Here is a 19,978-nt window from a genome sequence, read left to right as displayed (position 1 = left end):
GTCGCTAGCAGGTGTTTCTAGGCTCGGGGAAAGGGAACTCTCTTATCGATGATTGGTCAACATATTTTTTTCTGAGATTTCATTTGAGTTTTTTCCACTGCAGGGAGTGTTTTGAAAGCGTGAAAACATTGCGCATGTCCGAAATTTTAGCACAAATCGATGTTGTGATAAAAAAGAATTTTTTGCTTGTTTTACGGACGGCGTGCGTAAAGTGAATTTCGAGTGCGTAAAGCGAAGTTTTACTCGCGGAAATTTATTTCACGTACTCGCATTGAAATATGCCAATTCCCAATGATAATAAGCTACTTTTATATTTTTTGTGATACCCGCCTGAAAAGTTCACTTTTCGGAACAGTTTGGTGTGCATACAGCGGTGCTTTTCCGCACTAAAAATTCACTTTTTCATCACTTGTGCGTAAAGTGAAAATTTACGCACACCTCGCGTTATAGTACATTACATGCCCGAGCCTTGGAAAACAGATCACCGTCCCCCACGTGCTTGCCATCCTCGCCTTCGGCTCGAAAGGCAATATGGCACGTGGGGGAGGGTGATATGTCTTCCATGGCGAGGTGTGTATATTAAATTTCGTGTCACGAAAATGGGGTTTTTCAAGTCCCGTGACACGAAATAGTATATTTCGTAACGAGTGCAAAAAAGTGTTTTTTGGCGAGTGGGAGGTTTATATCACGAGCCGAAGGCGAGCCAAGAGCTAAAAAACATTTTTTCACGAGTTCCGAACAATATTTTTCATCACAATGTGGCGGAAATTGGACTTTTAGGCACGCGGAGCGTGCCGAAAAGTTCACTTTTCGTCACAGCGTGATAGAAAAGTATTTTTTGCTATGGCGTAAAAGTGCGTAAAAGTGTTTTTGACCCGTGGAAGGTATTTGCTACTCTTCCAAAAGGTCAAAATCGGGTGGAAGGGTCACTCGAATCGAAATATACTACTTCGCACTTTCAAGAACTTATAACGCAATATCCATAAATATATAATAAATATATATAAAAAAATTGAAAATGTTTTGTCAGAAGATTCATAGAAGAATTAAAAACTCGCATTTTTTGGAGATCACGACGTCTTTTTATCGTTGATTAATAAACACTCAATCTTGCGCCGTAAAAATAATTTTCATCACGCTGTGACGAAAAGTGAACTTTTCGGCACGCTCCGCGTGCCTAAAAGTCCAATTTCCGCCACATTGTGATGAAAAATATTGTTCGTAACTCGTGAAAAAATGTTTTTTAGCTCGTGGGATTACCTCCCACTCGCCAAAAAACACTTTTTTGCACTCGTTACGAAATATACTATTTTATAAAGTGCAGAGACTTCGTCAATATCCCCATTTCTACCTAAAATGGATTTTCTGCGAAAAAGTAATGTTTCCGAATGTTTAAATTTCCACAATAAAATGTAAAAAAGAAATGTTGAAAAATAAAATTATTCAAAGTGCAATTTGAATAACGTCGATTATCGATTTTCATTTCCTGATCCACGATCTTACGTCATCTCCATTTATTCATAAAATTATTAATAAATGAGATAACAAGCAACAAATATCCATATATTCAAAGCCGCTCGGAAACTATTGAGCCATGTTAATGAGTTATTTATCCGCGCCTCGTGATTTTTTCAGAATTTTAATGAATGAAAAAAAAAATTGTTGTGGCAAGGAAATTTGAATTTATCAGCATTTACTGAACCGAAGAGATCGAGCGGAATTAATCAAAGATCAATATTGAATGAAAACAGCCTTCGTGGGGAAGGGCTGAATCCATGGACCCGTGGCGGGTGAAAGTCACTGCATGATCCAGGTAAATCTGGTGGCAACTGGTTAACAGCTGATGATGGCAATCGGAACCCTGGAAATGTTGTTGGAAAAAAGTCTAAGCGAATTCTCCCGGCAGAGTCGACCAAATTACACCTGATTTACGGCTTCCCCAGCGCGCATTATTTCGTGGGGATGACAAAAACCGGAGTCGCTTGGATACAGACGGAAATTTCGGGGCATTAAGTGTGATTATAATCCACGTGACAATAAAAAATGATTTATGGCTTTGTTTGTGGAAATAAGGGTAATTAAATGAATTGTCGGACGTGTGACAGGCGGGATTTTGGATGCAGATCGGAAGCTATTCAATGATAATGTATAAGTTAATTCGTCCGGTGTATGCAGAATGGCCGAAAATATGAGAGTATTTATTTACGAAATGATGCGACTTCCGTTCAGTAAAAAATGCGCATGATTATTTTTTTTACGTAGATTTGTACTTAAAGAGGGAAATAATAATAATAGACAAACATGGATGGTTGTCAAAATGAATGTTTCAATTTGACATGATGAAGGTAATCTGATGAAATTTTTGGAATAACAATTTCATCAAGTTTTAATTCCTCCGAAATTTCAATTCAATTATTCTGCGAAAGTTAATTAATGTTAAGTTTTATTAAGTTGGGGGATTCATTGAAATTTCATTGAATTTTCAGTTGAATCCGTAATTTAATGATTTTTTTTCGCTTAAATTAAATTTAATGTCACTATAGGCGCCCTCAATGACAATCGAATGGCACGAATATACAAGAAATAATTTAAAAATTGCAATTTTTGAAAATTATGATTTATTATAAATAATTTATAAACAATAAATTTTTCACCATAAAAATCACTTGTCCGGAATCGCAACAAATTGATTCATATTCAGAATAAATGGGGTTTCAGAAAGTTTAAACAATTTCAATTATTTATGTATAACCAACAAATGTTGAAAAAAATAGAATTCTGTGCGAAATGTAATTGTGATGACGCTGAATATTCATGATTTTTTTTCAAATTTTTCAAAGGCGGTTTAATAGGCAAATTTGATGATTAAAAATGGTTGAATTTATAATGGGGTCTGTATCAAACTGTAAAAGGCGCTTGTATATCCCTAATGTGTCTAAATGGGGACCATGATTTCCTTCGACTTTGACTTTTTGAAGCAATAAGTCCCGCCGGTGAGAAATGAATAAAAATCAATCATAATAAATATTTAAAAAACAATCACGCCGCATCCGGAAGAATGCGCCTCGGATCATGCCTAAATCACGTGCAATTCTGACTCAGTTAACATTCTCTCCATTTTTATGTTTAGATGATGACTCTGATAGACTGATATTCCTTCATAAATGTTCTTTTTTTTCTCTCAATGGGTCAGCTACCTTGGTATCCTCGCTCGCGTGATCAGACGGTGCCAATTATCCACCGATTTGCGTAGCTCTCAGGCTCCTAATAATTATCGCCAGGTGTTTCTACGTTTTTAGAAATTGCGACACAACATTGTCCTGCATTTGAATATTCTGTGATCATTTCGACGGTTGTTATTGTTTTTGAGGTCATCCTTATGACATTGTGAACAATTTTTGGCTGAAATTTCAAGGAATGCAAACAGAATTCTGTTTGCATTCAAGTATTCTGGTCATTCGGGCTCTGAAATAATATTTATGCACAAAATTGGAGTGAGAAACTAAATTGTAAAAAGTGCAAATGCGCTGTAATTGAAAAATACATTCATCCAAATATCAGGAATTTTCGCCATTGAAAATTCACAATTTGATGAAAATATCAGGGAGAATTAAATTCGGGTGAATGTATTCTTGAAGTTACAATTAGTTGTATTAGATGTACAAATTAATAAGGTGCCCCTATATTTCGCGGTTTATAATTGCGTTCAAAAACCTATTATTTCAATATTTTGTATGTTGGTAGTATTCAGTTACCGAAGCAGTAAATACTTCCTACATAACTACCTACTAAAAAATAGTAGTAAACACGATGTCCGTCGATAAGCAACATTTGAGGCACTGCATTCTTTTTGCATTTCAATTGAAGAAAAATGCTGCCGAGGCTACTCAAATGATTTGTAGTGCTCTTGGAAAAAACGCTGTAACACATAAAACGTGTAAAAAGTGGTACCAGAGGTTTAGAGACGGAGATTTCGATCTTTCGAATCGAGAATGGTCGGGTCAACCGTAAAAATTCGGCGATGAAGAACTCGAACAACTCTTGGCTGAAAATTTTGCTCAAAGCCAAACAGAGCTTGCACTACAACTCGGAGTGACTCAACAATGCATTTCTCATCGCCTACATCAACTTGGCAAAATTCAAAAGGAGGGTAGATGGGTTCCTCATGATCTGAGCCCCGAAAATAAGGAGCGACAAGTGGAGACGGCGCTATCTCTGTTCACTCGATTTAAAAGAAAAGATTTCTTATACAAAATCATTACGGGCGATGAAAAGTGGGTGTTATACGACAACCCTAAACGCAAAAAATCGTGGGTGAATCCCGGCGAACCATCGACGTCGACTCCGAAACCCAATGTCTATGCGAGAAAAGTGATGCTGAGTATCTGGTGGGATATGAAGGGTGTGATATATTATGAGCTACTTAAACCTGGCCAAATTGTTACTGCGAAGGTTTATCAACAACAGCTTATTCATTTGAATGATGCATTGAAGCAATAGAGGCCATATACTGGCAGCGGAAGTAGACACGTGATTCTCCAACATGTCGTCAAAGCGACTAAGGATATTATCTGTGGATTAGGATAGGAGGTTCTCCCTCACACGCCTGATCTCGCCCCATCCGTCTACCACGTATTTCGGTCTCTTCAACACCACTTAGCTGATGAATACTTCAAAACAATCGACGAGGTCCGAAAAAGCATCGATGAATTTATTGAGTCAAAACCGCCAAGTTTCTTTTGCGAAGGAATTCGTCAGTTGCCAGTGAGGTGGAGTAAAGTCATCGAAAATAATGGGGAATATTTCGACCGTTTAATGTCTTTTTGTTTTTTTATAATAAACTCTGATTTTCATTAAAAAAAGCACCTTATTAATTTGTACACCTAATAATTGTTAACGAGTGGATTTGTAAGCTACATTTAAGAAATTCTCGTGCTCCTGCTGCTCCAAAATTTTGAATTTCATTCAATTATCAATTCAATTTAAAATTTAACGATGTTAAATCCATCTCTTAAAAATCACATCAACAAAACAAATTTACAATTACAAAAATTAATCAAAGCCATCTCTTAAAAATTACGACTGAGATGGTCATAGAATTTCATTTTTTTAATAGCGTACCGACGCAATTGTACATGTGCGTGAAATTGCCCGTCCTGCGACGTTGCCGGAAACTCGCTAACCACGCGCGGGCCGTGTAGAGTGGATTCGGCAATGCTTGAACCTAAATAACGCGGCGCGGAATCCCCGCGTTGGTGACCAAGCCGCAAGTTCTCATAATACGGGCAAACTAGGGTTAATGACTGACGTTTGGTGATCGATTCCCAAAAATAAGAGATGAGTTCCTGAAAATCAATGACATTACTCTGAAATCTAGTGACAATGTCCCTGCAAATAAGTGACGATCCCACTGAAAATTAATCACAAACGAAGTCACTGAATTTCCGGAAATCAGTGACACGTCCCTGACAATCAAAAATTTTTATTTCTCTGTGTTTGAACAGACTTGATCTTATTTTGTTGCATGACAATTTGTTATTCTCGTCTCGACTCGTAATTCTCTGTGCAGCGATCCTCTTATCTTAGCCTTCATTTTACAGCCCCTATTACTAAATGAAACCTCGAGGATTAAGTGACTGAGCGATCGGTGCGTGTGTGGAATTATTGGTTACGAGAGGAAAAATAAATGTTTCAGAAATGTATTTTCCGGACGTTGATCAGTGCATTCATATTCCCTTCCTGAATACGAAAATTTTGTTATTAGTTTCAGGTTTTACTGGAGTACGTGACAATCATCCGTTGGGCCACGCTCACCAGCAACATTATCACCACGAATTGACAATGCTATCGTTGAACGCTGCATTCCTACATGAATGGGATCAACACGAAGACGATAAAAGTCACGGGATTTAAATAAAAGTCAGGAGAATTGAACAAATGGGTCTATCTATTGAAATTCATGAAAAATTCGAAACTTTCAACAATCGTCGTAAACATCGAATCAACCAATATAGCTATCGTAAACATCTTTTAACTTCGACTTAATGGCGTTAAAACAAACATTTCAAGCTATGATTGAATTCATTTGAAGCACGATATTCAAAGAAAACCCCGGATTTCTGATTTTCAAAAAAATATAAAATTTTTGCAAATTTTCAAATTAATTAAATTAACGATTACTGCGGTCGTCTTCATCTTCGAACGCGATCAAAAGGACCTCCCAACAATTTTTTTAAGCCTTCATACAATCAATTCAAATTTAAAAAACTACTCGATGAATTAAATTTTAATTAATGAACATTTGAAAAGGAATGATTCAATTCCATCCATTCGTTAGCGAAAAATTGAAGAAAAATTTTGTTACATACGTATTTTCGGAATTTTCGGAGTTCTCCGTTCGGAAGCAAAATTAGTGAAAAAATCGCTAAATTCCAGATTTTTGCATGCGTTGAATTTCATAATCGTGAATTTCTAAAAATTTTGGATAGATTTCCGAAAATTACTTATGTTCCTGAAAATCAAATCTTCCGGCAATTATTATTCGCTATTCCCACTCTATCGAATATTCAATTAAACGTAATTATCAACTTTCGCAATAAGTTTAAAAATGTAAGCAATCACTTGAATATTAATAATTCAAATAATTATTTTAGTGAAGTAATTTTTGTGAAATAAAGAATTTCATAAACGATTTAATTGTTAATTGAATTCAAATGTCCAACCTTGAAAATCCAAATTGATCTCTTATTTGAATTTCATAGGGAATGGAATGAGAATAAATTATAAATAACTTATGCAATCGATATAAAGATACGTGGAAGTGATCACCACTTTTCTGGAATGTCTCCGACTTTTATAGCATCGTCACTGACACCGTTGATCATACAAGCATGACTTAAGTTGCGACCATTGCCCGGTGTTAACCATTCCCTCGTGTTAACCATTCCCTCATGAGTGTAGTACAATGTAAAAGTATTCAAAGCAGAAGACCTTCAATCACGTGAACAAGTTGATCACAACTCCAGCGAAATTAATCATCCTGATGAAATCTACCATCTTCGATTGAGTTTAGCAATTACGTCACATGTGGATACCTCACTTTATACTCCAGAGTTTCGTCATTTTTGTTTTTGAATTTAGTGGATGTCATTAATTGTACAGGGAATATAAATAAAAAATGCCGATTCCGAAAGAATCAGGTTTCATTTAACTTAAATTATTTAAATTTTATTTTTATGTAACCGTTTTGCTATAGATATGCATTTTTTCTCTTTAAAAATAATAAACCCATTTATTTTAGTTATTTTATCAATGTAATAATTTTTTTTCAGTGATTGGTATTAATTTAATATTATAATTAGGATAATTTATTCAATGATATTGATTTCTTTGAATGAAATAAATTAAATTTTGTTAATTTATGTGAACTGAGTGGAACTATTCAAATTTTCAATTCAATTGTTATCCTTTTGCAATTTACTTTCATTGAAAAAATTATTCTTGTTATTTTAATCATTTTTTCGAATTAATGATTTGTTCTTTAACCTTAGAAATTTATTTTTAACAATTTATTGAATTGAATGGGTCCATCTGAACAAAATCAATTCAGTTTTGTATATTATTTGAAAATGATTTCGCAATTTCCATTGATTGCAGGTGACGATAAACACGACAGTTATGCGTTTTACTACGTTGTTGTAGGGTAATAGTAAACCATTACATAACGAATAATTCATAAAATGTGAATAGTGCTCATCACCATAGCATTCCTGAAATATAAATCGGCTGAAAATATTGTACATCCGAGATCCGCAGACTGATTAGTCGTGTTTGTTTTTGAAATAATGTGATAATTGATCCCTAAATCATCAACCGGATCATCACATGAATTCCGCACTTTCATTGTGAATAAATTCCCCCACTGGGATGTTTTTATTTCGATGAATGAGCTGCCGAGATGTTAAAAGGTGGAGGCAGACGAAAAATGAAAGATACCTGTATCCCTACTTTGACGGTGTAACGGCTAAGGTGGACAACAATTCCACCGGGTGATGTGCGGTGGCAGTTAGTGCTTGTTCGGCATCAAATTCAGAACAAGTTATTGGACGCGGTTGACCGATATAATCAAGTCGTGATATCTTTTTATAAAAAAGTTGAATGAAAAGAGTTTATTCTATTGATTCTTTTCTATTTTTATGATTAATTAGATTAATAATCGTTTATTTGTGCTAAATTTATCTGTTATTTTGAGTTGAATAGTCTGCAAAACTGAGGAAAATGAATCCTGAGGTGAGTGGTTACTGATTATTAATGAGTTTTTTAAATTGCAATTGTTCGGGTTTTCAATTAAAAACGCAATGAAATAGCGAAACGATAGTTGTAAATTCTTAGTAAATTCACATAACGTTTTCTTGTGATATTTGTTCAAGTGAAAAAGCCGAATGAATGTAAGAAGTTCAGTTCATTGATCTTTTTCTACTCTCATAATTTATTATATCATTAATTGGTCATTCGTGTTGAATTCCTCTGTCAGTTTGTATTTAATATTCTTCAAAATTGCGTGAAAATTAATGTTGTAATGTAATAATAATTATTAGAATAATTATGGAGATAATTACTTCGAAGAAAGCATTAATTAATTATTCATAATTTTTTGGAATTGTAACTTTTGTTTCTTTTAAATTAAAAACAAAACATGAAATCAATTATCAAGTCTCACGTAAACATTCTGTTATTGTAACATTTTTCCAGTGGAAAAAGTTGAATGAAAGGAGTTTATTCTATTGATCATTTTCTATTTTCATAATGTATTATATTATAAATCCATTATTCTTATAAAAATTTATTTATTATTTTGAGTTAAACTTTCCCCGCAATAGTGTGAAAATGAGTGTTGAAATGAGTAATAACAGTTATTGAAATAATTAGGCAGAAAACCATTTCGAATAAAGATTCAATTAATCATTTCTGACTCCTCACACTTCAACGTCTGCTCTTTCCAATTAAGACCAAAACAACATATGAAATCGATTGCATTCCTCACAATCCCCGATGAATGAATCGAAATGATGAAATAATAGTAATAAATCCTAATCAAATTCCCGTTAAAATTGCCGCTCGTCAAACATTTTGACAATTTTTATTTGAAATTCCGAGTAAATAATTGTGTCTGTGAGCCTTGAGATAAAAAACTTCCTGTGGGCTAGAATAATAAAAAATCATATCGCGTTTCAACGTTTACCCGAAGGTAATAAATAGTCAAATTAACAGCGCTTCGTTTAACATTGCGTGGGAGAGAAGCAAAAAAACATAATAAAATGTTGAGCAACGAGTTGCTCTCGGTGTGATCTTACGATAGTAGACAGACTGGCTTCTTGAAGCATGTGAATTTCATGTGGCGTCTGATGCGCCGCGAGACGTGATGTTCATTGTATCTTCCAGAGGCAGGTGTCGGCACTTTCCCTGTCATGAAACTTATCATAAGGCAATTTCTCGTTAATTTATCTTATTCGAATTCAAATAAGAAAATGTTTTTTTCTCTAATTCTGGGGTATTGAATTAAATTTATGCAATATCTCGAAAGCTGTTGGGGCGTAATGATTTGTTTTTTTCCGAATTCCAATGAAATTGATGTACTCATGTTCCAATTATCATTTAACATATGAAATTTATAATTCTATCGAAATAGAATTGGGTCGCCTGATACTCAATTAATATTCAATTAATTCTGAGCCCTTTTGAATGTTTTTAGTTCAAGACGACAATTGTTCTTGATCCAAAAAATTGTCTTTTTTAAAAATATTTCTGTTATTATTTTAAGAATAGTGCATTAAAACTTTTTGTTTGTTCAATTTTTAAGTAAAATAAAATATTGAAATAAATGGAATATTCACATATTTTCAGGATTATTTATTTGTTAAATTCTATCTGAAAGAATACCATTTGTGTTATTCACAAGTTCTCAGTAAAAAACGTCATCGAATTCAGAATAAAAAAAACTAAAGAAAATTAAATTCTGTTTTCGGAAATTTCAAGAGAATTTTGGTCCTTGAATTCAGAAAACATTTTCGTTCCTTAACGTTCCTTGACGATTTTACCTATTTTAAGATTAATCGACTGATGTTCCAATTATCATTCAACATATCCCTGAAATTTATAATTCCATCAAAGTATATCACCTGATACCTTAATTCAATCAATGTTGAGTTAATATTCATACAATTCTGAGCCTTTTCCCTTTCGAATGTTTTTAGTTCAAGAGCTCATTTGTTCTTATTTTATTCAATTATATTCCACTTTACTTGATTATTAATTTTATTTAATTTTATTACTCACAATTGGAACATTATTCGTCTCAATTTGAAATGAAACCTTAAAATAAACGGAATTTCACATACTTCCAGGAATACTCACTCGCTAAATTCTCTGAGGAGAGAATTCTGCGATTCTCACAGAAAATTAGAAACTTTTTCTCTCTAACTAAGACCATTTCTGTTATTCTCAAGTTTCCGTAAGAACTATCTTCGAATCAAGAACAAAAAATTCTAAAGAAAATCAGCAAGGCAAAATCCGTGAATAACAAATATATTACGATCTTACGTTCAACGCTCGTATTATTCAAAAAGTATCCGAATCCGGATATTTCAAAGCCTTCAGAATTCCCGAAACCATGGGGAACGCTGCGTGTGACAGGTCGATGAAATGTCACATACTCAGTGAATGGAATTTTTAATTATTCCACGTCATTTGCCTAAAAAATAACTAATTTTCCGGGTTATTTGTTCTGAGACCCCGAGTGTGAGGACTAATAAATTCCAGATGAAACATGGTTAATAGCTTCTCACTGCGGTTTCACTCCTCTTAGCTCAATTATTCATCGTTCAATTCTTCGTGACGAGTACAATATAACTGGCAGGAATGACAAACACGATACAGTAGTTCAAGTAAAGGAAAGTGACAGTCCTTGAAGACCGAACGATGCTAACGGCGCAGCGAGCGATTACGGATAATTATTGATAATAATAATTGTCTCGAATGCTAGTCAGAAAATGTTGGATCATTCCCGGAACTCGTGTCGTTGTGAATACACATGTGGCGGGTGAGATGAGTCATTGAGTGATTCCATGGAAAACCAACTGGTTCATTAGCCCATAGCGGGGTTTTCTGGCGCCGCAGTGTCTAGTCTGTCTGGTCTCAATTCCGGGGCATTATGAACTAGATTAAGGGGCAGTTCACCCTACACCGAGAAAAACAATGTTTTTTTGAGAAGTACGTCTTTACGAGAAAAACAAAACTTTTGTCAAGAAATTTTTCACTTGTCCTGAACTCGCGGACAACTTTTTGGTGACAAGAAAGCAATTTCTCGAACCAAGAAAAATTGAATTAATTCATATACGAATTTTTTAGCCTCAATTGTAAAATATTTTAATGCAAAAACCATTTGAATTGTCTTGAGAACTTGTTTTCTTGATACGAAATTCTTTGGCGCAAGATTTTGCTTCGACCCGGTTAGGGTATATTGCGATGATGATTAAGACTTTAAAATGGTTAGATCGCACCATTCTAACCGGCCGGGATTTGAACTCGGAACCTTTCGCGTGAGAGGCAACGAACTTACCCACTGCGCCAAGCCACCGGGGTTTTTGAATTAATTGACGATTCCGCATGATTTAGTACTGAATGATTTCAGTGAAAATTGAAGTAATTCATAAATTTCTAAACTTGCTGTTGCTCAAACATTTGGAATTTCATTGGATTTCCAATGTTGCTCTTCGGAAAACAACTGCTAAAATTTACGGAATGTCAGAGGTAATTTTTACTTGCGTTTTTATTCAGATAAAATAATTTTTTTTCAAGTTCAACATTTTCCCGGTTCAAATTATTAGAAATAAAATCGTTATAATAGATTTTTTGTTTCTTATCACAAAATTCAAGAGAAAAAAAAAATTACAAAACAACAAGATTTCTTTCTGTCAATTATCCATTTGAGAATAATTATTCTCAGTAAATAATAATAATAATAATAATAATAATAATAATAATAATAATAATTCTTTATGCTTTTTCCTTGGAATTCCCTGGATTTTTTTTATGTTTCAATAAAAAAAATTTTGTAATTCATGGAAATTGCTCATACGTGGTAGATTAGAAATTATTTTTCTGTGGATTGAGGTCGGGAATACTTCTAGTTATTTATCGATAATGCAGTGAATTATGTTGATTCAACACGAGGCAATTGCGTTGAACTTTATCGGCTTCGGTATGTATGCACAACTGGAAGAAGTGGAAAAAGATAAGTTCAAAGCTTATTGTTCAGCAAATACTTCCGTAGTAAATGGGTTTGCAACAGCATAAAACGTTTTTTATAGAGAGATTTGAGATTTACAAAGAATGTCTGATAATAGATTTCCGCAGAGTTGTGCATTTCAAGGATATTTGCGAAATAATACATAAGAATGAACATACAAATGTACCATTTTATTGGAAAAAATTAGAAACTTGACTTTCATTTTCATTAAATGAACTTCTTTCTCCCATCAACAATCCAGGGCGCCTGCCAGTAGAAAGTGCTGCAGCCCTTTCTCATTCTCACTCGAAGAATAAAAAACAAACCAATTTTTTGTTTCAACTTCAATATTCGAAAGTCAATAGGTTTAATCGATGATACCAGGAAATATTGTTTCATAACGAAGATCTGGAGATCAGGAATGAGACTAGAGGTATCAGACACCAAGGACTTATTGCGTGGATAAATAAAGCCTGTCATTTGAATATTGAAATGTGTCGTGTCATTTTCGAGTTCATGATGATAAATAATTATCAATGGTCTATCGGTAGTGTTATATAGTCAATGTCCCAGTTATTGCCACCGGTCCAATTACTGCCATCCTCAAGAGCCTCGAATGATTCTTACACGGCGAGAAATATCCAATAAAAATTACGTATCTTTTACGTAATTCCGGAGCTAAATGTGGTTGTAGGAAAAGTTTTATGGAACTGTCACAGAATTTTTCCAGAGCGTTCCGTAATTTTCATTTGAATCTCCTGTGAAAAATTGCGATACTGTCACTTAAATTTTCCGAGTCGATTCCGTAATCGTTGAGGGAATTGTGAGTTCCGTAATTTTTACTAAACATTTCTCGCCGTGTAGAGACTATCAATTGGAAAAAATATATATCTTGTGGGAAATATTGTTAAGAACGCTGTATCAAGTTGTTGCTTAATGGCATCAACTAATTGGTAAAATATTAATTTTTAATGAAGTCATGAGACGTCTCCGTCGCTCAGTGCACCGCCCGATTTGAGCGCTCCAGCCGGCCGGGGTTTTGGACGCGTGTAACTCACTCAACACCTCTTACATGAAAAAGGATAGGTTTTATACTTCGCAGAATAAAGGTCAACAATTGTAATAAAATGGGTCTTTTTCACCCGACGAGTCCCTTCTACGTGACTTCTGAGTCACTCGTTATTCAAAAAATGTAGTCATTAGACCCTTGGAACGTTTAAGTGGCAATAACTGGGACATGGACGGTAACTGTTTGAATCTTCTGTAACTTGTCATAATCGTTTTGCATCTGATTTCAGTGTGGAGTGCAGAACCCGGGATTCATTGGAGACGATGGATTCAGTAAAATTGACCTCAGGAGAGTCGACAATGACATCACTCAGAAAGTAATAATTTAATTAATTGTCTCGGTGATGAGTGATACTACAAAAAAAAGTTGAATGACAATTAGCTTTCAAGTTATTCGCCTCTCTCTATATTATAAAAATCGAAATCGACTTCTGGTGATGAAAATTCGGTACTCGAAATTAAGACTTCAAACGGAAGGGTTATAAGGGTTAAAATCAGGGTCGTGAGGGTCAGAGCAAGGTTCATGAGGGTCAGCATAAGGGTCATCTGAGTCAGTATAAGGGTCATGAGGGTTATAATAAGGGTCCTGAGGGTCAGAGTAAGCATCGTGAGGGTCAAAATAAGGGTCACAAGTATCAGATTAAGGTTCATCAGGGTTAGAATAAGGGGCACGAGAATCAGATTAAGGGTCGTGAGGGTCAGATTAAGGGTCTGAATAAGGGTGACACCGATGAGATTAAGGGTCACAAGGTCACTGTAAGGGTCCAAATAATGGTTATGGGGGTCGGAAACTCAGGGTCACAAGAAGGGTCATGAAGGTCATATGTTGGTCATATGGAGGCCCCCCAGTTTATAAATACCGATTGATTTTAAAAAAAGTCGAAAATGGCAGTCACCAGAAAGGGGTAACACGCTTGAACGAACTTTTGTCTTCCAGGATCCCAATCGCGCTCTGGAGCTGGACAAACTCCCCCCCTCTAGTCAGCCCCCACAAACCCCGCAAACCCCCCCTGAAGAGACCCGACCAACGTGGAGCAACAGTTGGGAATTCCTCATGTCCTGCATAGCAATGTCAATAGGTCTGGGCAACGTCTGGCGTTTTCCCTTCACGGCATACGAGAACGGCGGAGGTGCCTTCCTAATTCCCTACATAATCGTGTTGTTTCTCGTGGGAAAGCCCTTCTACTACCTAGAGATGATACTCGGCCAGTTTACGAGCAGATCCTCCGTGAAGATGTGGTCGGCAGTGCCAGCCTTCAGAGGAGTCGGCTGGGCACAGATGTTCTCCATGGTATCAGTGGCCACCTACTATTGCTCCCTGATGTCCATCACTCTTATTTATTTATTCAGTAGCTTCAGCGCAGAATTACCTTGGGCCGCTTGTCTCCCTGAGTGGGGGGACAACTGCATGCATTCGGGGAAGTCCAATGTCACTCGCAATTCTTCGATTGACGTTGGAACTATGAAGAGTTCTGCTGAACTTTATTTTTCGTGAGTTCATGAAGCTTTTTTTTTGTAAAAACCAATTGCAGTGGTTTATAGGAATTATTAAATAAACTTCATTTTAATCAAATAAATCCTCAAAAATTCGTATTGTTAAAATAATTTATTTAATTCAAATAAAATTTATTTATTTCAAATAAACAATTTTTCTGCCTGCAGTTCTCAGGGAAAATGATTTTTTAAAGCGCATTCATAAATAATAATTTTCTATTATTTATTATTACTCATTGATGCGGCATTAAAAAAATGTGATTTTCTCAATATTCATTCACAATAAAATGAAAAATATTCACACGTCAAGTGACTAAGCAAAGAATATATATTTGCGGCGCAAATATTGGTGAGAATAATATTTGCACCGATCTCTGAAATGAATACATAATGATAAAAAATAATGTGCAGAAAAAGTTGAAATTGTCACTGCAAAACGATTTGTTCTTCATAAATTTCCCACTTGTGAAATTCTCCCCAACTGGGATTCAAAGACATCAGTTGTCGACTCATTATTTGTCTATTGTTGTCATCAAAGTGATAATAACTTTCCAAATATCTTCGCAATGATTTCTAGAAAGATCGTGCTAAAGGAAAAATTCAATATTGACGATGGAATCGGCCTGCCAGACTGGAAGTTGACCATGTGCCTCTTCGCAGCTTGGGCCTGCATATTCGGCGTCCTAGCCAAGGGTGTCAAGAGCTCGGGGAAAGCAGCCTACTTCCTCGCAATCTTCCCATACATAATCATGATAGCTCTGCTGATTAGGGCTGTTACTCTCGAAGGTGCAATCAACGGAATCATCTTCTTCATAAAACCTAATTGGGATAAGCTGTTCGATCCCAATGTGTGGTATGCCGCTGTCACTCAGTGCTTCTTCTCGCTCTCTGTGTGCTTCGGCGGAGTTGTTATGTACTCTTCGTATAATGATTTCCGTCATAATATTTACAGGTAAACTCAATATTTCATTGATTCATTCATCCGTCGATTGCAGGATTTTTTGCTCTCACTATTTTGCAATTATGATTTTCAGAAATGAATGGATTTATATTATTACTCTTTACTAGCGAACTCGCTAGATTAGTTAAATGCTGTTCTATTTTATTTTCTTTCCATTTTGTCTAAACAATTAGATCAATTTAATCTTATCCATTCCTATTTTTATTATATATTTTTTCCTTAGTTCACGTGTTACAACATTGAATGAAGAAGCATTATGTTAAAGATCAATAAAAAGTGTTTTGCGATGAAAACAAACACTCAATTCAAAAGTCAGTCGAAATCTCATTCGAGTAATATAAAAATCCATTTCTCCGTGTATTTCTTGAAATTTTTCAAATCGAGTTTTTGATTCCTTTCCTTGTCTTTTGATAGAATGAACAGAATTACATAAATACCAATGAATTGCAAAAATTACGAATTGGAGATTGGAAATTTTTAGAAAGGGACGATCGGCTAGAAAATGGAGAAAACTTGTTTGTCTCCATTTCTGTGGATGGAGCACAAATTTTTTTCCCGCGTGTCACAGGGCACGAAACACTTTAAAATTCCGAGGGAAAGTTCATGAAACCTTTTCGGTTGAAATATTTTAGAATTGAGGCTAAAAAACTAGTAAATGAAATTAATGAATTTAATTTTACTTGGTTTGTAAAATCGCTTTCTTGTCACCGAAAAAATTGTCCTCGCCTTTAGGACAACTACAAAATTTCTTGCCAAGTTTTTTTTCCTTAGTGCAAGATATATTACTCTTGAAAATTTTCAAGCCACGATTTTTTTTTATCCAAGTAAAGACGTACTTCTCAAAAAACTTTGCTTTTCTCCGCTCCATAGCTACTTTGGCTTTCATTCTTCATCTAATCCTTTATTTATCTTGAGTTAAACATAATTTTCATTGAATCCCATAACTCCGCAGAGATGTTATAGTCGTCACCACCTTGGATACCTTCACAAGTCTCATGGCAGGCTTCACAATATTCGGAATCTTGGGCAATTTGGCCCACGAGCTCGGAACCGACGACGTCAGCAACGTCGTGAAAGGTGGAACAGGTTTAGCATTTGTGTCTTATCCAGACGCCATTGCTAAATTCAACATACTCCCTCAGGTGATGTCACATATTCCAATATCCCTCACAACCTCCACACAACCCTAGAAAAACTCTCAACAGTTTCGAATGTGATTCGTGATTCTAGAATGCATCAATTTCGTCTTCTAGGTTTTCTCATTTCTCTTCTTCCTGATGCTGTACGTTCTGGGGATCGGCAGTGCTATTGCCCTCACTGGAGGAATCATCAGCATCATCTGTGATCAGTTTCCGAGAATCAAGTATTGGTATGTTGTCCTTGGCACTTGCATTTTTGGATTCTGTGTGGGAACTCTCTACTGCACACCGGTAATTATGAACATTCACTAGTTTGTTGAGACTTTTAAATTTTCATGGAATTTCAAAGTGTTCAGATCGTTTCTCATAGCTGAACTTTGAGAAAATTCAAATGAGCTATGGACTGGAAGCATTGCATTCGTCAAATCCGAAATTTCCAATTTTTTGTCAGAATAAAAAATTTGGCCTCGGAACCCGCACGGAAAAATTTATATTTTGAAAAATATATAAGAAAACATCTAAAATTGGCCCAATTTATGTAAAAAAAATATGTAAAATATATGTTTTCTATATTTTTATATATGTTTTTTATATTTTTTACATATCTTTTTATGGGGGGAGTTTGAATACGCTATGAGTGAAAAATTAATTGTTTAAATGAATTCAATTGCAGCGAAAGTAATTTTCCCATTGCTTTGAGTTTCTCTTAAAAACATAATTTCTTCACATTTCATGACATGTCTGCATATTTCCACTCAAAATTAGGAAATCGAAAAAATCAGGGTTGCATAGCTTTCATTCCGAAGCAAAACTTAGAAATCTTATGCCCAATAGAGTTCTAATAGACGCTCAATCGATTTTTTCAAAGATTCATCTGTTAATACAGAATAATAATAATAATTAACAATAATTACCGATAATAATAGAAATGATAATAATAATTATTATTTTTTTATGTCAATTCCATAACACAAATTATTATAGAAAAAAACATATAAGTCTCCAATTGGTATCGAATAGAGTAGAATTATCATTTATAATTAGTTATATTCGAAATAAATCAGGGAGGTCAGTTCATGCTCAGTCTTGTTGACTACTATGCCGCGTCATTCATCGTCTTCTGCCTGGCGACACTGGAAATCACCGGAATTTTCTGGATCTACGGCCTTGAAAATTTCCTCAGTGACACTGAATTCATGTTGAAAAAACGACCCGGCGTCTACTGGAGATTCTGCTGGGGCATTGCAACACCTCTAGTACTCGCTACAATCCTTATCTACACTATTGCTACACTAACTCCACTCACTTATGGAGGAGTTTACTACCCCGATAGTGCATATGGTGGGTAATCACGTGATTTAGTATCAAATTATTCCGTGAAGTTGTTTTTCACTGTTTTAATGTCAATATTGATAATTTTTTTTTATAAATAATTTCTGAATAATTAATTGTGCACTCTAAACATAATAATTCCTTATTTGATGCAAAAAAATGCACCTTCAGAGTTTAAAAAATTGCCATTATTAATCTATAAACATGGAATATTTAGAAAAAAGTATTTTCAAGAAGTAATCATGAATATTGTGAAATTTCTCTCAAAGAATTCAATTGATTAGATATCCTTAAATTTATTCTCGCCCTCATGATGTAATCTCTATAATTGCAGCTGCTGGGTGGACAGTGCTATCATTCGGAGTTCTTCAAATTCCATTTTGGATGGCATACACATTCCTCAAAAACCGTCATTTAGGTCTATATGAGGTGAGAAACTACATTAGGATATGATAATCTACATTAGCGAGAAATCGTACTAAAATTTAAATTATTATAAATTTAAAAAAAATGAAAATAATTCAATTTTAATAATAATTGATTGACTTGAATTTCAATAATAATTAAAATCGACATTTTAATTATTATTATTTCATTATTATTGTTATTATTTTTTTTTTTTTTTTTTGTGGGAAATGTGTCATAAAACATTTTCACGCACTCGTATCGAAATAAACTATTCGATAATTGTCAATTACAGATGTTCGAGGCATCATTTCTTCCCACCGCCCTCTGGGGTCCCCGATCCTCCGCCGAACGCGCCGCATGGAAACAATTCAAGGAAACATTACGAAAAAAGCAAGCGACAAGAACAAGTTCGAAGCTCAAGCAATTCATTTACGTTGTTTTTTGTCAAGAGGATAAGCTAACGTAAAAACCAAATAATCCCTTCCCCGACGATTGTAAATATTCATCTCTAGATTCACATAGTGGTAAAATTGTACAGCCTTCAGTATTATAACTTCCACGACGAGCAATAATTGCGAAAGATAAATAAATGAACTGTGATTCTTTTTCAATGACGTGAAATAATCCATCCTTCAAGTCAAAATGAAGCAAGACTACACCAGTGTTACATCAAATGTAGTGATTATTTCATCAGTCTGTCGTCTATCACTTCAATTCAATTACCATGATATTACGATACTATGTTATAGGTGTTTAATGTAGATGTGTAAAGATTATCAAAAAGCCTTCGAAAATTTGTTTCATTGTTACTATTTCATGTTGTTACTTGAAGGAAATATCTCGCTCTGTCTTCGTATGAAATAAAATTACGTTTTCTATATCGCTCTGCGGCTTCATTTCATCGTAATTCGAAGAAGTTTATCGCTGATTAAATAAGGAATATTTTAGTGAGGTTTTTTACTGTACTTGAGGCATAGCAAAAGTTTCAAATGGAATTACATCATTTTTTAGTGGCAAATAGTCCATTATTTTTTTATTGGAATTTAATCAGAATGTAAATTTATATGAATATTGACCTGAAAATGCAATTTATCTTAAGAATGTTACATTGACATAGAAAAATACGGGAAAAAGGTCAGGTTTTGAGATAAGAGAATGTGTACTTAGGCATTTTGTGAAGTACTTCACACAGTATTTATCGACGAATTAGAAACAAAATAATTGTCAGTTGGATTATCACTGATCATCATTTATGAAAGTAGAAATTCTTTAATAGTACGTTGACCTTTT

At 34.7% G+C, this 19,978-nt stretch overlaps 1 protein-coding gene across 1 annotated transcript; it reads left to right on the top strand.

Moving 5' to 3' along the window:
• The first annotated feature begins 8,080 nt into the window (after positions 1 to 8,080).
• Positions 8,081 to 19,568, top strand: LOC107037269 (sodium-dependent nutrient amino acid transporter 1). Its single transcript, XM_015255732.2, has 9 exons — positions 8,081 to 8,289; positions 13,585 to 13,671; positions 14,292 to 14,845; positions 15,426 to 15,800; positions 16,762 to 16,951; positions 17,063 to 17,239; positions 18,013 to 18,289; positions 18,615 to 18,709; positions 18,981 to 19,568. The coding sequence occupies exons 1-9, from the start codon at positions 8,278 to 8,280 to the stop codon at positions 19,152 to 19,154; spliced, it is 1,941 nt and encodes a 646-aa protein (XP_015111218.1). The 5' UTR covers positions 8,081 to 8,277; the 3' UTR covers positions 19,155 to 19,568.
• Positions 19,569 to 19,978: the final 410 nt, after the last annotated feature.

Source organism: Diachasma alloeum, unplaced genomic scaffold (assembly GCF_001412515.2).
Source record: "Diachasma alloeum isolate Michigan unplaced genomic scaffold, Dall2.0 Dall_scaffold_00216, whole genome shotgun sequence".
Classification (NCBI taxonomy): Eukaryota; Metazoa; Arthropoda; class Insecta; order Hymenoptera; family Braconidae; genus Diachasma; species Diachasma alloeum.
This window is presented reverse-complemented; position numbering and strand designations above follow the sequence as displayed.

Excerpts from the sequence above, each read along its gene's own strand:
- LOC107037269 (XM_015255732.2), top strand. Across the intron at positions 13,672-14,291 it reads ACAATGACATCACTCAGAAA|GATCCCAATCGCGCTCTGGA; the intron begins GTAATAATTTAA and ends TTTGTCTTCCAG. Across the intron at positions 18,710-18,980 it reads GTCATTTAGGTCTATATGAG|ATGTTCGAGGCATCATTTCT; the intron begins GTGAGAAACTAC and ends TGTCAATTACAG.